The 19560-nt window shown below is 47.3% G+C and overlaps 1 protein-coding gene across 26 annotated transcripts in view; it reads left to right on the top strand.

Moving 5' to 3' along the window:
• Window positions 1-19560, top strand: part of LOC310660790 (uncharacterized protein) — a 225900-nt gene that overhangs the window by 60172 nt on the left and 146168 nt on the right. For all 26 annotated transcript variants that reach the window (XM_083405894.1, XM_083405902.1, XM_083405895.1 and 23 more), the window contains exons 3-4: window positions 4376-4640; window positions 16410-16478. In XM_083405894.1, coding sequence (XP_083262020.1) covers window positions 4403-4640; window positions 16410-16478 — 307 coding nt within the window. In that variant the 5' untranslated portion in view covers window positions 4376-4402. The remainder of the gene's footprint in view (window positions 1-4375; window positions 4641-16409; window positions 16479-19560) is intronic.

Below are 19560 nucleotides of genomic sequence, written 5' to 3'. Positions count from 1 at the left end.
CTGAGCCTGTGGCTGTTGAGTTTGCAACTCAGAACTATGTGTTGAATCTTGGGCATAGCCTGATCCTTAAGCCATTTTTTGAACACCCATCTGGTATGTTCTTTGAAGAAACAAGAAGTCATGGAGGGAGCTTTTGCAGTACCTCTGGGGGGGCTCTCTGCATTACCAAAACCTTTCCAGGGACCCAGCCTGAATCTGCTGCAGTTGGAGCACATGGACATTAGTCTTTTTCTGGACTTGCCTCTGTGTGAGAGGGTTTTGGACATTGGGGAGTTAGTTTCCCTCACCTGCAATTCTTCTCTGTAAGCTTAATGGAAACCGACCTGGTTTCTTCCCTTTGGGTACATGCTGCCACTCCACCCTTTATCAGATTTATTGCCTTCTTCAACATCTTCTCCTACAAAGATGCACAGCAACCATCAAGAGGAGCTAAATGATCTTGGTTATTGAGTTGTACCAGCTCTTCCCCATTATAGCTTCCTCCCTACCCCAGCCTGCTTTAATGGCTTCGGAGATGAGAATATTTTGGCAGGTTTTCTCATATTTGCACTGCCCTGGCTCGGAGGCACTTCAATCCTCTTGCCTGCATAGCTTTTAAATGTAGAGGCACCCAAATGTTTATGGAAGGGTCCTTTGCATACAGAAGTCTCTGTCCCTGGTGGCACCTCCAGATATGGCCAGGAGAGAGCCTAGTCTCCAACCCTGACAACCCTGAGCTCGAAGGAGGCAGCTTCTGAAATCTGGCCATCTCCTGTCCATGCTAGTACCACATCTTGAAAGTGTGCTGATCAAACCAGGGAGAAGAGTTGGTGGAAGAAGATTGGAAGAAATTTAAAGACTACTTACAGAAATATTATAAAATAAATGAAAGTTAGAATGATGTTGGATTGAGGTTAAGGGTTTTTTAGTAACAACGGTACGAAGGAATATGGAAAAATGGAATGTTAACAGATGAAAAGCTAAAGGCATAATATATTAAGATCAAGATAAGGATAAGGTAGAGGGAAAGGATTTGCTGAATAAATAACTGAACTGGAATACAAAGAGGGGAGGTGTGGGGAGGTCTGGGAAGTAGGCGAATGCAAGATATATTATGAAAATTGAATTGTTTTTAATTGTTTTTCTTTATTATTTTTGTATTTTTCTTTTTTCTTATGTGAAAATCTTAATAAAATATTATATATATATAAAAAAAGAAAGTGCGCTGATCTCTGTGGCACAAGTAGTGTCTAAAGGAAGAACTTAGGAAATAACCAATCAGCTGGGCAAATGGGTTTATCACATCAGTTTCACCCGAGGAGGTGTAGAAATGATGGTGGAGTTCTGGCTATTAAAGGCTCTCCTAGGTTGAAAAATGGCTTTGGTCCTGTTGCACTGAATGGAGTGGCTTCGTTAACTCTTGGGCTGCTGGCGAGGAGGTAATGGAGGGCAGGGATTGGGGGAAGCTTGCCTTCCAGTGTAAGTAACAGTGGCTTAAAAAAAAGAGGCTATTGCCATGAGCTGAGTCATCTGAGGACAGAAACTGCAGGCTGCAGGCTCTCCTCTATGGAAGGGATAAATGGGCCTTGCCGCGATTTTGAAGGATATACATCACTCATTATGTAAAGAGTAATCTCCATACGGGAGGTTGGAATTCAGCGGGCAGGCAAGATGCTAGAGCTCATCCCCGCCTGCCTGCCCTTTGCTCTTGAAATAGATTGAACTTTAATGACCTGGGGTTTTTTTTCCAGTTTGGGGAGAGGGATTAAAATAATAAAATTCCCCACCTCGTCCACAGTGTTTTCAGGTGGTTCCCCCCCCCAATAAAAATGCCACAACATCTCAAAAGCACATTCCGCAACAATAATTTCTAAAGCTTAAGCCGCTTTTAAAGCACCAGTGCAGATTTTGATCTAGTCTCAAAATACTGTCGCCGAAGGTTTTTTCACTTCTTCCAAATGGGGAAGAAAGATGCTCATCCTTTTGTTAGAGAGCCGTTTGAATCTGTGTACTGGGTCCCCGCGGAAGTTAGTCCTGGCCTGACTTTGGTCTGTGAGCTGTTGACTGCATGCCCGCTGTTGTAAGCTGCCTTGGTGGCAGCTTTCAAAATTCACCAGCTGCACTATCGGCCACTTGCAACCAAGTTTATCTGATGCCTGGGAGACAATATGGTGCTTGACATCTCCACCAACTGGAGGTGCGTGCCTGGGGATCTTTGGATCTGGACTGTTTTCACACACTAGCAACACATCCTGTAGAATTCTATCCATGATATTTTATCTGCGCAATCAGAATGAATTTCAAGAACCAAAAAGTCATACTGAAAATGGCAACTAGGCATGCCGTTTTGGCGACAGTAACTCTGGTATAAGGAGCCATTTGTTGCCTAGTTTATATATCTGAGTTTCTAACACTGCTTGGAAGTAACTTGATAGCAAAGCAAAGCTCATTGTAATAAATAAAACAAACTGTTGCTTCTCTGGAATATTTGCTTTCATGGGAGAGGATCAAGAGTAGGGGGCTCTTGGCTATGTTTGTTTGTTGGTGTGGGACTACAGATCACATACCCCGTCATTTCCAATTAAAAAATTAGAGCAGCGGCTCTAGGAGAGACCCCAACCAGTCAGAATGAAGATAGAATTATTAGTACCTGGCAGCCTCCGTATGTTTGCAGAGAAGCCTGAAGTGTGTTCTCTGGAGATGGCTTTCTATACCATCTTCTCCTCTGCCTTTCCCACATAATTCCTGAGAACATAATTCCTTATTCAGATAGTCTTATGTGAGCCCTTATAAGTGGAAGTTCTGGCAGCTTAATCTGTGTCTAAAATTCTGAATAGAGACTTTTTTGCCAGGTGGGGCATAGCTTGTATTTTTTGTGTTGAGCAAATTTCGTTTTGGTGTCTTGGCTGTTTCAGACAAGAGCAACAAATTAAAATCAATATTTAAAATGCAATTTTCAATTATGGTGCTTTTATACATATAAAAAAGACTGGTTTAAAGCAAAATCTGAACTTAATACGTGTTGATGCCTGTGTTTCATCTCTCAGCTAAATTCGCAGCCCTCTCTCAAAGACATCCAGTTGAAAGCCACTTTCATATATAATGGAAGAGCCATGAAGTGGCGGCATCGCCGAATGGTCCTTAAATAGCTAGATGTTATGAATATGGCACAGTGGAGCTTTTGCTGCTTTTTGGGGCTGATGTTGGGCGTCAAGGGCTGTCAAGCCATCACAAACATTGGGGGATCTACTCTGGCTCCAGACAATGCGCTCCTGACTCTCTCACCAGAATAATCTAGTAAACACATTAAGGTAGTTGCACACTCCCACATGGCTGCCCAGATGGACAAACACCATGGGTTTTCTACCCCACAGACAAACTTTTATTTTGTGCTTTTGGGAAATTCTGGCACTTCAGTCCAATTCAGATATAGAGATAGAGATAGATAGAGATAGAGATAGAGATACACACACACACACACACACACACAGTGGTGCCTCGCAAGACGAAAAGAATCCGTTCCGCGAGTCTCTTCGTCTTGCGGATTTTTTCGTCTTGCGAAGCAAGCCCATTAGCGGATTAGCGCTATTAGCGGCTTAGCGGGCTTAGCGGATCAGTTGATAAGCGGCTTAGCGGATCAGCTGTTAAGCGGCTTAGCGGCTTGGGAAAGGGGGGGGAGGGAAAAAACCCCGCAGGAACTCGCAAGACATTTTCGTCTTGTGAAGCAAGCCCATAGCAAATTCGTTTTGCGAAGCACCTCCAAAACGGAAACCCTTTCGTCTAGCGGGTTTTCTTGATCAGGGTGGTGTAATCGGGCAGCATTTTGCCTGCACCAGGTTTTCGTTTTGCAGATAAACGGTCTCACTTAGTGTCCTTGCACATGTACCGAGTGAAAGGAACAGAAACCAGTGCTTGTCAGCCTTTCCCCCTTCTTGTGTGTAAATGGACAGAATGTGGCAGAAAAGCCAAATTGCTGCAGAAGACGGTTAACTCATGTAAGTAGGACAAAGGCATGATTTGATCATCAGCCATGTTGTGTCAGAGCAGCCATTGCCAACATTGCACCCTCTAGCTGTTTTGGACTACAACTCCCATAAGCCTTAGCCAGACCGAAGTTGTAGTCCAAAACACCTGGAGTGTACCAGGTTGGCAAATGCTGGAGCACAGCCAATTTGGGTGCACCTATCTCTGTTTAGGTCAGGAAATACCTGAATTATTTTGACTTTTATCATCATGATTCTGATTCTCGTTGACTTAGTCTGTTGAGTCTCTTCCGCTGTACTTTTCAGACTGATTGTGTCGGTAGAGAGAGCGGCTTGTCCCAAACCTCCGAATGAACTTCACTGTGACAGACAAAATTATCTCACGGCTCCCCTTCTCTCCTTTTCTTTCCCAGTTGTTTTAGTCCGCAAAGGTGTGAACCATGGCTGACTTCGACCACAACCTGAGTCTGGCGGACGCCCTGACAGAGCCGCAGCCGCAGATCGAGGAGGAAGTGAAGCGGGATTTCATTGCCACCCTGGAGGCGGAGAAATTTGACGATATGGTCGGGGAAACGGTTGGCAAAACGGACTACGTCCCTCTTCTTGACGATGACGACCCGAAGCCTGGGAACCAGGAAGCGAAAAACAAACCCCATGCTGACAACGTCCCTGCGGAGCGTAAGTGAAGCTTGGCTGTGAATGCTTGGGGCTGTGTGGTTGGGTGTGTGCGGCCCCCAGTGGACAGAAGAGCCCCGGAGTCAGCGTTGCAATGTCTTCCAACAGTGCCATGCCCCCTGGGAAGGGCACAGCACTTTTGCTGTAGCATCCTCTGAGGGTGGGTGAGGGTGGTTTTCTTGCCCTCTCTTCTTCGTCTCTTCCACTTCTCAGGAAAGAAAGGGTGAGGCGACGAGTGGGCAGGTGTGTTGTTGGCAATGTCTTTGCTTGGTCTACCTGTGGTACCTTCTGTGTGCGCGCCGGGTATTGCTAAATGCTGCAAGGCGGGATGGGGAGAGGAGAGGTGGGATTTGTCAAGACAAAGGTTAATGTCCTCAAGCCCAGAAGCCCCTGCAACTGTCACTATGTCCTGTTCAGGTGATCATGGCAACTCTGGATGGCCTTGAGCAGGCATAGGCAAACTCGGCCCTCCAGATGTTTTGGGACTACAACTCCCATGATCCCTAGCTAACAGGACCAGTGGTCAGGGATGATGGGAATTGTAGTCTCAAAACATCTGGAGGGCCGAGTTTGCCTATGCCTGGGCTTGAGTATGATGTAGGCAAAAAACGTGTGGATTTTTTGTTTATCCAGTGGGAATGGTGAATTACTAGGCAGACCCCAGTTTCCTGGAAAGTTTGGGGGATTCTGGAGTCGAGGTTGCTTTGGAGTCATCATTTGCTGCATCTATATCCCAGCTTTTTCTCCAAGGAGCTCAAGGGGGTGTACGTGCTTCTCCCCACTCCTCACTTAATCCCCACAACAGCCCTGTGAGGTAGGTGCGGCTGAGGGGCCGTGATAGGCCTCCTCAAGGCCACCCATTGAGCTTCATGGCTGAGTGGGGGGGTTGAACCATCATCTCCCAGGTCCTCGTCCGACAACACTTTTGTTGTCTTCTTATTATTAAATTTGTATACTGCTCTTCATCTGTAGATCTCAGGGCGGTTCACAACATAAAATTACAAAATTATGGATGGATTGGATGCTCGCTTCATAATATTACCTTCGCGCACCCTTATAATGCATCACAACGCATTCTTTGAAAGGAAGCAGCAGCATTTTCTTCCATTGCATCATCTCAGGCCTTGCCTTGCCGTCCCCTCCCCTTTCTCCTTCCTCCCAGTACCCCAGCTGGTGCCATCCAAGGTCTGTTTCCTCTCTCCTCCCGTTTCTGCAATTCTTTGGGCACCCTCCTGTCATTGCCTGTTGTCTGGACTGTCACTGTTTCCTGTCTGGCTTCCGCTCTCCAGTCAACTGAGGATGCTTTCGCCGAACTCTTTTCTTTCTGTGGCTCCGCATGTGTTCTTCCTGTGCTTGCCATGCCTTTTATGTCCTTAAACTGAGACCACAGCATGCTTTACACCAGCCCTCCCACCCCTCGCGCCCTCCAGGTGTTCTAGACTACAACTCCCACCGGCTCCAGCCAGCATGGGGTGGTTGGCAGGAGTCATAGTCCAAAATATCTGGGGGGCGCCAAGTTGGAGAAGGCTAGAATCATAGAGTTGCAGCGTTGAAAGGGACCACAAGGGTCTTCTAGCCCAGCCCCATAATGCTTTGCTCCACTCCATGCAAGTTTATTAACTTCGGCTTATAAAACCTCTGCCCACCCCCCTTTTTCCCTTTTCCCTCTTTCCTAAGTTGAGTACAGTAAATAATAGTTCCTAACTTCCCAGTCTCCTGTTTCTTCCCTCTTTTTCGGCTTATGCAATAATGCTCAAGGCCCTGTCTTTAGAGAACCCTTATTTATATAACCTTTCTTTAAAAGTAAACATACATCTTGTGTCAGGATGTATAACTTGTCTCTTCTGGTGAGCCTAGCCATGTCTCGCCCGAGAGCGCCTGAATTGTGTCGCCCGCGAGGGAAAAGACCTAATATTAGCTTCCAAAACCGAAACAGATTGGTGAGCCCTTGGGGAAGGCGGCCGGGGGTGGGGGGCTCGGGAGTGGGGAGAGGGCAGCGGGGAACTTCAAGGGATGTGAAATATTACAGGCTGCGTAGCAAAGCTCTTGCCTTGATCTCTTTCTGAAGGGGACTCCAGTGTTTGCAGATTAGATTTCGTTTGCACTGCCTTCCTGCTTGTGTCTGACAGGTGAGAATCTGACCAGCTTACTGGGACCAAACCAAAAGGTTTGCAGCTTCATAGTGCAGCGTAAGAGGTACAAGGTGGAGGGCCCCAGGTGAGAGAGGCTCACAATTGTGTCTAAAGATTTTGCAAGCTGCTAGGAACTGTTGTCAGCTGAAAGGCATATTGAGGGCGTGAAAGCTGGAGTTCATTTCTGCATGCCCATTTGGGCTGCTTTGGCAGGCGCAACAAGGCAGTTGTGGCTGCTTACAATGCCAGCTTTTTATGTAGCACTTGGGACGTCTTCAGGTATGTACCCTGCAGTTCTTACAACAACCCTACAAGGTAGGTCAGTGATATGACCCCCTTCTTAAACAGGCTGGTGGTGATGGCAGGGGCCATGCCTAAGGCCAAGCTGTGTGATCATGGCAAGGGAGGAGGTCTGAGCTGGGGGTTTCCTGGTTCACAGCTCAGTCTCTGTAGTTGTTGTGGGACACTAACCAGGAGAGGCCAGTTCTTGTTAGTTCTCAGGCTACATGATTTGCCTGTGTCCCCGAAATGGGTAGTGGAATGGGCTGCAGAGAGAAAATAAACATGAACAGGGTGAAATGAGTTAATGTATATACCGTATTTTTTGCCCCATAGGACGCACCTGCCCATAGGACGCACCATGTTTTTTTTTTTTGGGGGGGGGGGGGAAATAATGAAAAAAAAATATATTCCCCCCCCCCCCAGGCGCTTGTGGGGCCGGGAGCGGGGAGAAGCGCTCTTCTCCCCGCCACCAGCCTTCAGATCAGGTCCGGGGACAGCGGGAAGACGCGCTGCGCGTCCCCACTGTCCCCGGAGCTTGCGGGGCTGGTGGCGGGGTCTCTCCGCCGTCAGCCTCCAAACCACTTCGGGAGACAGCGGGATGGCGACGTTCCGCCTCCCTCTGTCCCCCGACTTTGTGGGGCTGGCGCTGGGGCTCTCCTGAAGCCTGGAGAGCGAGAGGGGTCGGTGCGCACCGACCCCTCTCGCTCTCCAGGCTTCAGCGAAAGCCTGCATTCGCCCCATAGGACGCACACACATTTCCCCTTCATTTTTGGAGGGGAAAAAGTGCGTCCTATAGGGCGAAAAATACGGTAGTATTTTATGGAGTAGCTGAACCCAGTCTATGCATTCCAAATGTATTGAGTGTCTGTCCTAGTAATGGACAGATGGGCTGTTATGCACCTACTTATTATCCCTCTTGCTTTGGAAGTGAAACAGACATGCTTGGGGTTTCTCTGATGCTTCAGTTGCAGTCTTTGTTCCCATGACAGTTGGAAAAAAAGTATTCTGAAGGGTACAGTATTTCAGGATCTTTAAACTGGTGGCTTCCTGACATTTTCTTCTTCTTTTCTCTTTCTTGGCCACCAGAGTAATATCAGCAGGTATAAAGCAATAGGAAAAAATGTTACCTTTGAAAGGCTAAGGGTTTTGGTTGATAAGATACCCCATTTTGAGACTTGGACAGACCAAAGTAAAGTTTATCTGGTCGTTCTGGAGAGAACAATGTCTTGCTTGCTTCATCCCTCTGAATTATTTTACTAACTTGATACTGAACCCTTTATTAGATTTATGCTGTCAGAGAAAGGAGGAGGAAGTATTTTTTGCTCTATAAGACGCACCAGACCACAAGACGCACCTAGTTTTTGGAGGAGGAAAACAAGAAGAAAAATATTCTGAATCTCAGAAGCCAGAACAGCAAGAGGGATCGCTGCGCAGTGAAAGCCGCAATCCCTCTTGCTGTTCTGGCTTCTGGGATAGCTGCGCAGCCTGCATTTGCTCCATACGACGCACACCCATTTCCCCTTACTTTTTAGGAGGGAAAAAGTGAGTCTTACAGAGCAAAAAATACAGTATGTTCATCTTTTGGTGTGAAGGATCCTGGATGGGGCAAGGGTTGGACTGGGGTGATCTCATTCTTTCTCGGCCTGCTGGTTCTAGAATTTTGGGAACACCTCTTGCCTTCCGCTCTCTTCCTTCTTACTAATTTCCCCCTTTCTTGAGGCAAAATGAGATCAGTCCTGGAGGAGAGAAGAATATTACATCCATGGGTGTAACTATTTAGCTAGGTAATTTTGCCTCTGGACCTTAATGAGACACCTCTGTTTCATCAGACTTAGGGCTGGGTGGATCTTTGCGGAAATACCTGGTGTATGGCCCTAATAGATGCTGAGATGTTCCTTTTCAGGGGACAGCATTCTTCCAGAGACCTGGCTGCCTTGTCTGGGAACGTAAACTTGTGTTAGAATATTCATCATTGTGAATCAGATGGTCTGGGGTGGAGAACTCATAGTCTGCATGTGGCCCTCAAGCTGATTTAACACGGCCCCCAACACCGTCCAGCTCTCCAAATGACACGTGCCTTCTCTTAGTTAACAGGTCTTCTGCTGGCTTGGATGAGAAGGATCAGAGGAGGAAGTGAGAGAGATGACCATAAAGAGGGAAATGCAGGGGAAAGCTGAAATGTTTTGGGAGGGATTAGCAAGGTGGAAAATGGGGTAGGGGGAGAGATAAAAAGAGCCCCATTATTTTGCAGGGAGCCATGAGTTGGTGGAGCCCAGAAGTCAAGAAGGAAGTGCAGTGTGCACCTGGGAAGTAGGAAGGCAGGTCCTTGCAGTAAATTGCAGTAAATTGAATTAATTTTATATGAAATGATTTTAGAATGTTGTATTATTTTATTATTGTTAGCCGCCCTGAGCCCGGCTTTTGGCTGGGGAGGGCGGGATATAAATAAAATTTATTATTATTATTATTACTACTCTGATGGAGGCTAGCAGGCATCTGTTTTCCTGTGTGGGAGGAAGAAGGGAGCCTTGGGTTTGGGAGCTGGAAGGGATTAGTTCTCTGGGAAATAAGAAAGAGGTGTGTGGGAGAGAAAGTGAGTGATTGATCGATATATCCCGTATTTTCGCTCCATAAGACGCACTTAAAAAAAGTAAGGGGAAATGTGTGTGCGTCTTATGGAGTGAATGCAGGCGGGAGGCTCTGCTCAGCGCTCCCTTTAAAGAGCCGCGTGGAGCGTGTGCGCAGCTCTTGGGGGCTTTTCCCTGAGGAGGGAAAAGGGCAGCCCGTCAATCCCTCCTCCCTCCTCGGGGAAAAGCCCCCAAGAGCCGCACACACGCTCCACGCAGCTCTTTAAAGGAAGCGCGGCTCTTGGGGGCTTTTCCGGGAGGTGGCGGAAGGGACTGACGAGCTGCTCTTCTCCCTCCTCGGGCAAAAGCCCCCAAGAACCGCACACACGCTCTGCACACTCTTTAAAGGGAGCGCAGCTCTTGGGGGCTTTTCCGGAATCCCGGAATAACCCACTGCAAAGAGGCTGTACACGGGACACTTCCTTAACCTTCACTTCAGTATACCTGAAGGAGCGTCTCCACCCCCATCGTTCTGTCCAGACACGAGGGCCTTCTGGCGGTTCCCTCACTGCGAGAGGCCAAGTTACAGGGAACCTTCTTGGTAGAGGGCCTTCTTGGTAGTGGCGCCCGCCCTCTGGAACGCCCTCCCATCAGATGTCAAAGCGATAAACAACTACCTGACATTCAGAAGACATCTGAAGGCAGCCCTGTTTAGGGAAGCTTTTAATATGTGACATTTTAGTGTATTTTCCATCTTTGTTGGAAGCCGCCCAGAGTGGCTGGGGAAACCCAGCCAGATGGGCGGGGTACAAATAATAAATAATAATAATAATTATTATTATTATTATTACCATTTGTGCAGGCTTCAGTGGTGTGATTGTGTTGTCCCGCTGTCTCGATCCTTAGCAAAGCAGGACGGGCCTTCTGGGGAATTTGAATAGAGGCTTTCTGCTGCTGGACCATCATCTGTGGGAAAAGAACTTTTGCAGGCGCCCCCTTCTGTTTTCCTGCACGCAGTCCAGGCGGGGCTGTAAACCCTTCAAGATCTAACCCTCCCATCTCCTCTCGGGAGGGGGTTGTGTCTAACTGAAATCCTTCAGCCAGCTTAGGCAAGGCTTAAGTAGCGGTCAGATGGAGTCCCACCTGGACCCGGAGGGCTTGGGCTAGGAGAGGAGGGGCTGCCAATCCAAACAGAAATTGACCAGGATTTCGTCTTGCACAAAAGCGTTTTGGGGCCGCTGTGCATCTCTTCCCTTCCCCATTAACACATCATTGGGACGACATTATTTTTTTCCCTCCCACGGGGATAATAGCCAGCAAGTTGGTCTTACCAAGTGGCTGAACGTCATAATTTGACAAGTGCCGGCTAATCCTCTTACTCCATCCCTTATGTAATGCCAGGGGATTGCTTGGGGAGCAGGCGAAGCCTTGAATCTCCCCCTCCTGCCTTCCTGGAAACTGTGCTTGCTCAGCGCCTCTGTTTTAACCTCAGAAAGTTTGGCCTTGGGTTGGTTCTTGAGGCAGCTCAGATATGTGCTGCCCTTAACTTTTGACGGGGCAACGAGGAGAGATTAACAATGCGTCCCAATAAAGACGGCAGTTTGAACTCTGCACTGACCAGATAAAGTAAGGCAGTTGTCGTGGAGGGATATCCAATTTATTGCATGAAACGATAAGGCTGTGCATGACGGGAGAAGGAATTGAAGAGAAGAAATTGCAAGCCGTAATATTTCCTCACCCCGCAACCCAACGAGAAGCAGCTGGAGTTGCAGCTTCAGCAGCCAAACGTTCCTTACCCTTATCCTTTTCTTCCAACACACTTTTGTTAGGGTCTCATTTGTATAAATTTCCCTATTCCAAATTTCTGATCTAACTCGGCTTGAACATTTAAAGTTCTCCAATGCCCAGCAGAGGGTGCTGGTCATATTCACTTGGCAAACGTAAGTCGCAGCGTATCCAAATCTCCATAGCAGAGCGACGACAACAGCCTCACAAGAGATTGGAAGAATTGAGCAGAAGTGCCTGAAATGTCTCCTTGTGTCTCTCCTTTCACCCATCTCCATGGAGTAATATGAATCTCACGCAGCCAACATTTATTTTTCCTTGCAGATTTTGGGGCTGGAAGTTTGGCAGAGAGAAGCATTTTCATGCTTGAGATGAAAGATGGTGGGTGTCTAACAAAGTGCACTCTAACCTCTGGATGGGAGAGACTTTCTGCTGCCCACCAGGCCATGGCTTTTCCACCTGCCTTGACCCCAAGCCCCCAGCCCTGGGAGCCTTTCCTAGACCATGACTTTGAGAATAGCAGAAGTAGCTAGGAAGGGGGAAGAGGAGTTCAGGGATATTTTTAAAAAACGATTTTATAAGTTGTGTGTCCTTGTTTCTTCAACTGATCCTTTTACATGGTCTTGTAGGTTTTGGGGCATTTTATGGGACGCGGGTGGCGCTGTGGGTTAAACCACAGAGCCTAGGACTTGCCAATCAGAAGGTTGGCGGTTCGAATCTCCGCAATGGGGTGAGCTCCCGTTGCTCGGTCCCTGCTTCTGCCAACCTAGCAGTTCGAAAGCACATCAAAGTGCAAGTAGATAAATAGGTACCGCTCTGATGGGAAGGTAAATGGCGTTTCCGTGCGCTGCTCTGGTTTGCCAGAAGCGGCTTAGTCATGCTGGCCACATGACCTGGAAGCTGTACGCCGACTCCCTCGGCCAATAAAGCGAGATGAGTGCCGCAACCCCAGAGTCGGCCATGACAGGACTTTACCTTTACCTTTATGCATTGTAGTTTGTGGTTATTTTTATTGATTATCGCTTAGTAATTCTTTATTGTAATTGATAAGTGCCATTTGCTGGTATTTAATTTTACTGTTTACTATTACATTCTAATGGATAATTGAATGTTGCTTTATTTGATATAAGTTGTTTATTTTAAAGTTACTGTGACTTTTTTGTATTGGATCAGGTTGCTATTACGTGTGTGATCTTTGCTGTCTTATTTTGCTGCTTCTTCATCTTGTAAACCGCATTGCGTATAGTAATAGAGAAAGGCGGTACACAAATTGAAAATGAAGTGAAAGGAAAGAACTGGCACATAGCTTGCTCTAGTGCTTGGGACTGAAATGGGTAAAATCTCCGTCCTTGGAGACTGTTGATTCAAAGGGTCATGCTGCTCAGATCCCGAAGGTAGCATTTAGTCATCCCATCCAACAGCCATTGATAGCTTTAGTCTCTCTGAATTTCTCTAATCCCCCTTTTAAATCCCACCAGTAAGAATGTAAGGGGCCCATTGGTTACATAGAAGCTGCCTTGGACCAAGTCTTCCCATGGACATCTAGGTGGGCCCTGTGTGAACAGGATGATGGACTAGATGGGCCATTGACCTGATCCTGCTTCCAGGCTGCTTCAAACCTGTTGGGAATGATCATAGATGTTTGGTTTCCCTCATCTCCTGATGAACCGCCCTGTGCTTTGAAACCTGTTGGCATTAGAACATTATAAGTTGAATTAATACACCCATCTCCTGTTCCTGCTGGGTTTTCCATTTTATTCCTCTTTCGCCCAGCCCATTCCCAGTGTAACATATTCTGCAGCTTGCCCCTGGTGTTGGGATGTATGTGCTGGGACTGAGGCATGAGGACTGATCAGTGGCTATTGGATCGGCGTATTGAAGGACGCAGCCTCATCCTCAAGCGACCAGCCTTCCTGTAGAGGTCTGGCTGCGGCAAGACAGATCTGTACTCTGCACTGCCTGGTTCTCCTTGAGGCATTTTCTTTTGCAGCAGCAAGAGACGGGGCTCTGAGCAGGCCGAACCATCTGTCCAACCCTCCTCTGGCGGCCTTTATCGCTGTGCCCTTACGCGTGAAATCATGCGGCTGCACGTTTCCGAGGCATGCCTTGGGGGGGGGGGGAGTGATTAGGCTTAATATATTGGCCCCATCTTCCTCGCTCGGGATTATCTGTTTTTTTAGGGCGTGCTGTGGCTCTAAGGGCTGTTTATATATAAAAAAACCCAATCCTTTGATCCTTTAGCCAGATGTAAGTACCATCTAATCATTTGGGCCAGGATTACGGACTTTGGACATCTTGGTTCGTTTTGCGCTCTTAAAAACCAGGTTCTTAAAATAAAAGGAGTTTTCGGAAGGGGTGTGTGTTTGTGTGTTGGGAGGGGAAGGAAAGCTTAAAATGTTTAAATGCTACGCAATGTGTAGGGAGCCAGTACTCCAAATTGCAGAGACAGAAGGCAATCACCACCACCTCCGGCTCAAGTGCTGCAAAGTTGCGGGCGGGGAGAGCTGGGGGCAGCTGTGCTGAGCCACATCTGGCCTCGCGGACAGTGGTAATGGCCCGGTTGATATCCATTTATCCATGAGCTGAATCCTTTTGTGCAGGGAGCCTCACTCCTCTCGGTTAGCTTGAGGGGGAATTGTAAGCGAGAAGAGCGAAGGGAAGCCCCACACCCCTCTGGGAGATGGGACGGAGCAAGCTGCCTTCTTGGGGCCTGTTTCTCATTTAGCTCTTGTCTGTGCAGCTGGGGCTGCTTTTTGAAGACAGTTGGGTCCTTTGATGGGGTTTCCTCAGCCCTGTTCTGCAGATAAGCTGTTTTGATTTATGCAAGCATCTCTGTTCCCAGATGCTGTCGTTCAGGAAGGAGTCTTCTTCCCCGTTGGAATAGCCGGATTAGATCTCCGCAAAGCCTGTTTTCAGTGTGTGTAAAAGCATCTTAATTTATGCGAATCCAGCTCTTTAAAGCCCTTGAAATGGCAGTGCTGTGTGGCACCAGCGGGGAGCTCGCTTTGCCACCTTGTAAATTAAATTTCTTGATGTCCCTGAGAAAGAGGCAGAGGCGTAGCTAGGGGGGTCGGGGGGCACTGGGCGGCACACCATGGGGGGCGACACCGCGGGGCCTGCAGCACGCCCAAGCCACGTGTCTTTCCTGCCTAGCTACGCTGCTGGAAAGAAGCGGCTGGAATGTGACCAACCCATTTTGCAAAATGCGCCGTTGGGGACTCCTGAGAACGCTGGAGGCAACAGCCTCTTATCGGAAGCCGCAGCCCTTTTGAACACTGGCTGCCTTTGTGGGGGCCATCTCTAGAGGCAGCCAAATAAGGTCACCTTCCAAAAGGTGCACATCAGAGGAAGGTTTTAACCAATCTCTCTCCCTTGAGTTTCCCTTGTCAGGTGTGTAAACCTGCCTAGTACCACGCTGCCATCTGTTCCCTAGCTTTGTAGGGAAAGCTGAGCCAAGAGAGACGAATGTTGCATATGTGCCATAGCGGCGCAAGCTCCTGCAGGAAGATCTGCCACCAATAAGCAGTGTTTGAAATTAGCCGGGAGCCAGGTGCATTTTGCTCCTGGCCTTTGACCACTTGCGACCCAAGTGAAGATGCCAGGATGGCGCCTAACGTCGCTATCATCTAGAGATGGGATCATTGGATCTAGACTGTTTTCACATACTAAAACCCCATCCTGTAGAATTCTAGTGCAGGAACCTGTATCCCAATAGTTGTTGGACAACCACTCCCATCACCCCTGGCCATTGTGCCATGCGGTCTGGACCATTCGGGAGTCCAGCTACAATTGGAAGGCCACAGCCCCATCCCCACTTTAAATTATCTGTTTTTACTGCTTTGCTGTATTTTGAATTGTTTTGAATTGTTTTTAAACAGTATTCCACCTTGATATTACTTTTGCTCAGAAAGGCAGGATGTACTTAAGCAAGTACCATGCTGCTGTTCCTTGTATTTTTAACTTCTCTTCAGGCTTTATTTTAATCTTTGTATTTTTGCACTTTATGAATTACAAGCCATTTGAAAGCCAATCACGGTGCTGAGGTGGGATAGACCTTCACAAATCCCCATATTTAGGCTCACAGGCTGCCAGTGTTATAAACCAGCCGGGTGTGTTTTGCTACTCACACAGGTCCAAATGTGGCCACATGGAGACTTCTGAATGCTAGGTTGGAGACTGGGGAAAGCAAAATATCACCTAGAAAAGGATCTGAAATACTTTCCTTGAAGCTTGATTTTGTTTTATTTGATGTTTTAATGTCTTATAAACCGCTTTCAGATTTCTCCTTTAAAATATAGCGCTATAAAAACAAAATTAAACGAATAGCAACAACAACAAATCCCACGGCAAAAAAGGTGCCTAGGCATTCCATTGTGGCAACAATAACCCAGGTTTAAGCTGCCATTTGGTGATAAGATTATATATCTGAGTTTCTAACCCGGCAGGTTGCTATAGAACGTGCAGCACTTTCTCCCTTGCTCCTTCCCTGCAAACTACCGTATTTTTCGCTCTATAAGACGCACCAGACCACAAGACACACCTAGTTTTTGGAGGAGGAAAACAAGAAAAAAAATATTCTGAATCTCAGAAGCCAGAACAGCAAGAGGGATCGCTGCGCAGTGAAAGCAGCAATCCCTCTTGCTGTTCTGGCTCCTGGGATAGCTGCACAGCCTGCATTCGCTCCATAAGACGCACACACACATTTCCCCTTACTTTTTAGGAGGGAAAAAGTGAGTCTTATAGAGCAAAAAATACGGTACTTGCTGGGCAGTGAATGCAGCCTACCCGTAGGGAACTGGGAGGAAGAATGGCATGGCCTGCTAGTGGTAAAAACAGCTGGCTACCAAACTCAGTCAAAAGTTGCAGACCCTAACCCTAACCCCAGCCCTTTTCAGGGAAGTACACTTGAAGAGGCTTATGCAGCCTGAATGTTAAAACCCCGTGAAGAGTGAAAATGAAGGCAGTGAGATTCCTCCCAGTTGATGAGACTGTCTCTGTCTTTTTAGGTACGTCAGCGACTGGACCAGCTGCTGTGGTCGAGAATGGCGACCATGGAATAGAAGGCACCAGGAAGGGTAAGATTTCAATGGCCCTTATTTGTCCATCCCGTGGTGATGTAAGGGAAATATTGGAACCATGTGGGCTTCTTCCCTCCTATCCAAAAAAACCCCCCAGTCTGTTAGCCATAGCTACTGAACAGTACACAAGGCAACCTTTAACACGAACAGGTATCTCACAAAAATGTATGGCATCATCAAACATCTAAGCGGAACCTAGATTATATCCCAAGGATTAAAACATTTCTGGAACTGTAAGGTACATGAACCAGATTCTGCCTAGAGGTTAATGTTGCCCCCATACATGCAGAAGTGAATATTGCACACCTCCTGCATAGTTCAAAAGTTGTTATCAATATAATCTAGGTGAGTCCTGATGGTGCCAAATGCATTTTGGCTTTAGCAGTCTTCAGTAGCATTCTTTCCAAAAGAAGCAATGCTTTCTGCATGAGTCCCGGAGGGCAGTGGCCGTTAATGCATTAATGCTGCAGTAGCCTTTTCAGACACAATAATCTAAATTGATCTATATGCTGAGCCATATCTCCAAGACTGTAGCGGCATACAAGAGTCCAATTATACACAATCTCAAGCCTTATTTTTTCCTGAAACCTGCAGCTCCTATCTTTGGAAGTGAGTGAGATGTATACCTTATCCATTAGTTATATTAAAAAGTTCAGCTTCACTTTTTGTGCTTTTGTTTGGTAGTCAGTGAAGAGGGTCTCTCTCTTTTTGGTTTGAGGTCTTCCCTCCTAGTCATTGCCCAGGGACCTAAGATTAGGGCTTTTGTGTGTGTTTATTTTAAGCATGGGATTATATCCTTCCAAGAGCTCATTACTTGATGTAACCTTTTCCCTTTTCTGCAAAATGTTGTGTTTGTCTTGTCCTGTTGCTAGCGTTTTGTGAAAGACTTTTCTGACCCCCGTAGGAGTCCCGCAGTCCAGGAAGTTCTTCCTCTTCCCCTCCCACCAAACCGCTCTTCTGCTTCAGAACAACTTTTGTAAATCAGTTTAGAAAATGCCATTGAGCATGAAGATGTTTCCAGGAGGCATCTCGTGGGCCTCACTGCCTCCGATCGCTGAGTGGTGTTGGGTTCAAACTGGCTTCTAGCGTCCCATTAAGAAGGATGCTTTTAAAATGAAACTCAGGCTGAACTCAGGATTGCTTCTGTGCAGTTGAGTCACTTCCATCTCCGCCCCCACCCCGCTGCAAATTGGGAGAGTGCCTCTCCAGTGTGCAAGGAAGGACATCCTTTAGAAACAGCAGGTGCTGTTCACCTGGGTGTGATTATGGACTCTTAAATCTGCTTGTGATCTGGAAGATGGGTATTCAGGCAACGTGCACATCCATGCCCTCTTTAACATTTTGGCTTGTCTAGTGGTTCTTTTTTCCGTTATTTATTTTAAGGATTGATTTATTCCAGCAGTTCTTTGGTGTCTAAAAAAAACACACCCATTGGCTCTTTTCGAGGATGATTGCTTGGAGAGAGTGTATTGATCCTCTCTTCTTGGTGAATTGGGGCTAGATTTTGGAGTTGGGGGGGAAGCTAATTCATTCGGAGACAGTTTAAGGTAGCTGTGCCAGGAGCTTTGAGATTTCACACATTGATTAGGTGTGAAGGATTGATTTATTCCAGCGTATTCATGCTGCCTCTCAGGGCAAAGCCCTGTCAATGTGGGTCACACAAGACAGTTAAAACAGAGCACCATTCTTTCAGTATATGTAGTGCAGTCCAGTTCTAAAAATAAAAAGCAGCTGTTTAAGAGACAAAATCAGGCCCTCTTTATTCCAGATGTGCACTCCTGCTTCAGAACTCAAGTATCTTGCGGGTTCAGATCAAGGACTATCTAGTGATGTTGGCTGGAGCTGATAAGAATTGTAGCCCAGCAACGTCTCACGGGCATATTGGCTACCTCTCTAGTCTTCCACCAACTAGTCGTGGACACCAACTAGATGACTTCAAAGGCAGAGAGGGGCATGGAGGAAAAGGCTAACAATGGCTGCTAGCATTGCAGGAGGTTGGACTAGATGACCCTTGGGGTCCCTTCTAACTCTACAATTCTTTGAGTCTATGGCTTATGTTTCTACCTCCAGTTTCAGAGGCAGTATGTCTCTGAATAGCCACAGCTGGGATTTGCAAGTGAGGAGAGCCCGATTCCTCCTTGAGGGCTTCCTGTAGGCGTTTGGCTGGTCACTGTGAGGACAGGATTCTGGACTAGGTGGGCCATTGGCTTGTTCCAGCTGCAGGGCATCTCTCACGTTCCTATTAGGTTTTCCCAGCCTGCTGCCCTCCAGATGTTTTGAACCACTCCCATCAACCTCGGCCAGCACCGATGGAAGTTATAGACTAGCAATATCATGAGGCCATTGGGCTGGGGAAGGCTGCACTAGATTGCCCATTGGAACATTGGCTAGTGGCCTACTAGGGGAGACCATCTACTTCATGCCCGCCTGATACATTACTTGCAGAAACAGTGAACCCTGAGGATCATTGTTGCCTATGAACTTTCCACTATTGGCTACCCAGAATAGTAACTTCCCTCTGTAATGCATTCATATCTCTTTGACTTCACAGACTTGTAATTAGAAATTGTGATGAAATCCTTGTAGTCTCTGTGGCTTTCCTCTGTTTCCCCAATTTTTCACACCGTCAACCTTTTCATGGAAGCCTTTTGCACTCGCTTATATGAACAGTTCCTGAGCTGGTCTCAAAGCCAAGTAGGAGCCCAAAGTGTCTGACCGGACCGAGAAGTACCTTGAGGGGTTGGGTTAACGACCCACTTCCGATCACATTGAACTCCTCTTCAGGCAGGAATAAGAAGGGTAAAGCTGAACTGGCGATAAATGCAAGGATGAAGGTCCGGCTGGTGCAAACTGTTCATCCCCCGGCTTGAATTTGTTTAGCAGCTGCTGCCCTTTTTCTGCCCATAGACTTCATGCACCCAGCTGCCTAAAAGCCTTCTCTCCACCCCACCCCAGTCTAAAGAGCGCCCCCCCCCACACTGGCACTGCCCGTGTGCCCCCTGCCCATCTCCAGCAGTTGATGGACAACCTGTGGCCTTCTAGAGATGCTGTTGGACTCTAGTTCCCATCATCCCCAGCC

This window comes from Podarcis tiliguerta (genome assembly GCF_965153285.1).
Source record: "Podarcis tiliguerta genome assembly, chromosome: 12".
NCBI lineage: Eukaryota > Metazoa > Chordata > Lepidosauria > Squamata > Lacertidae > Podarcis > Podarcis tiliguerta.
This window is presented reverse-complemented; position numbering and strand designations above follow the sequence as displayed.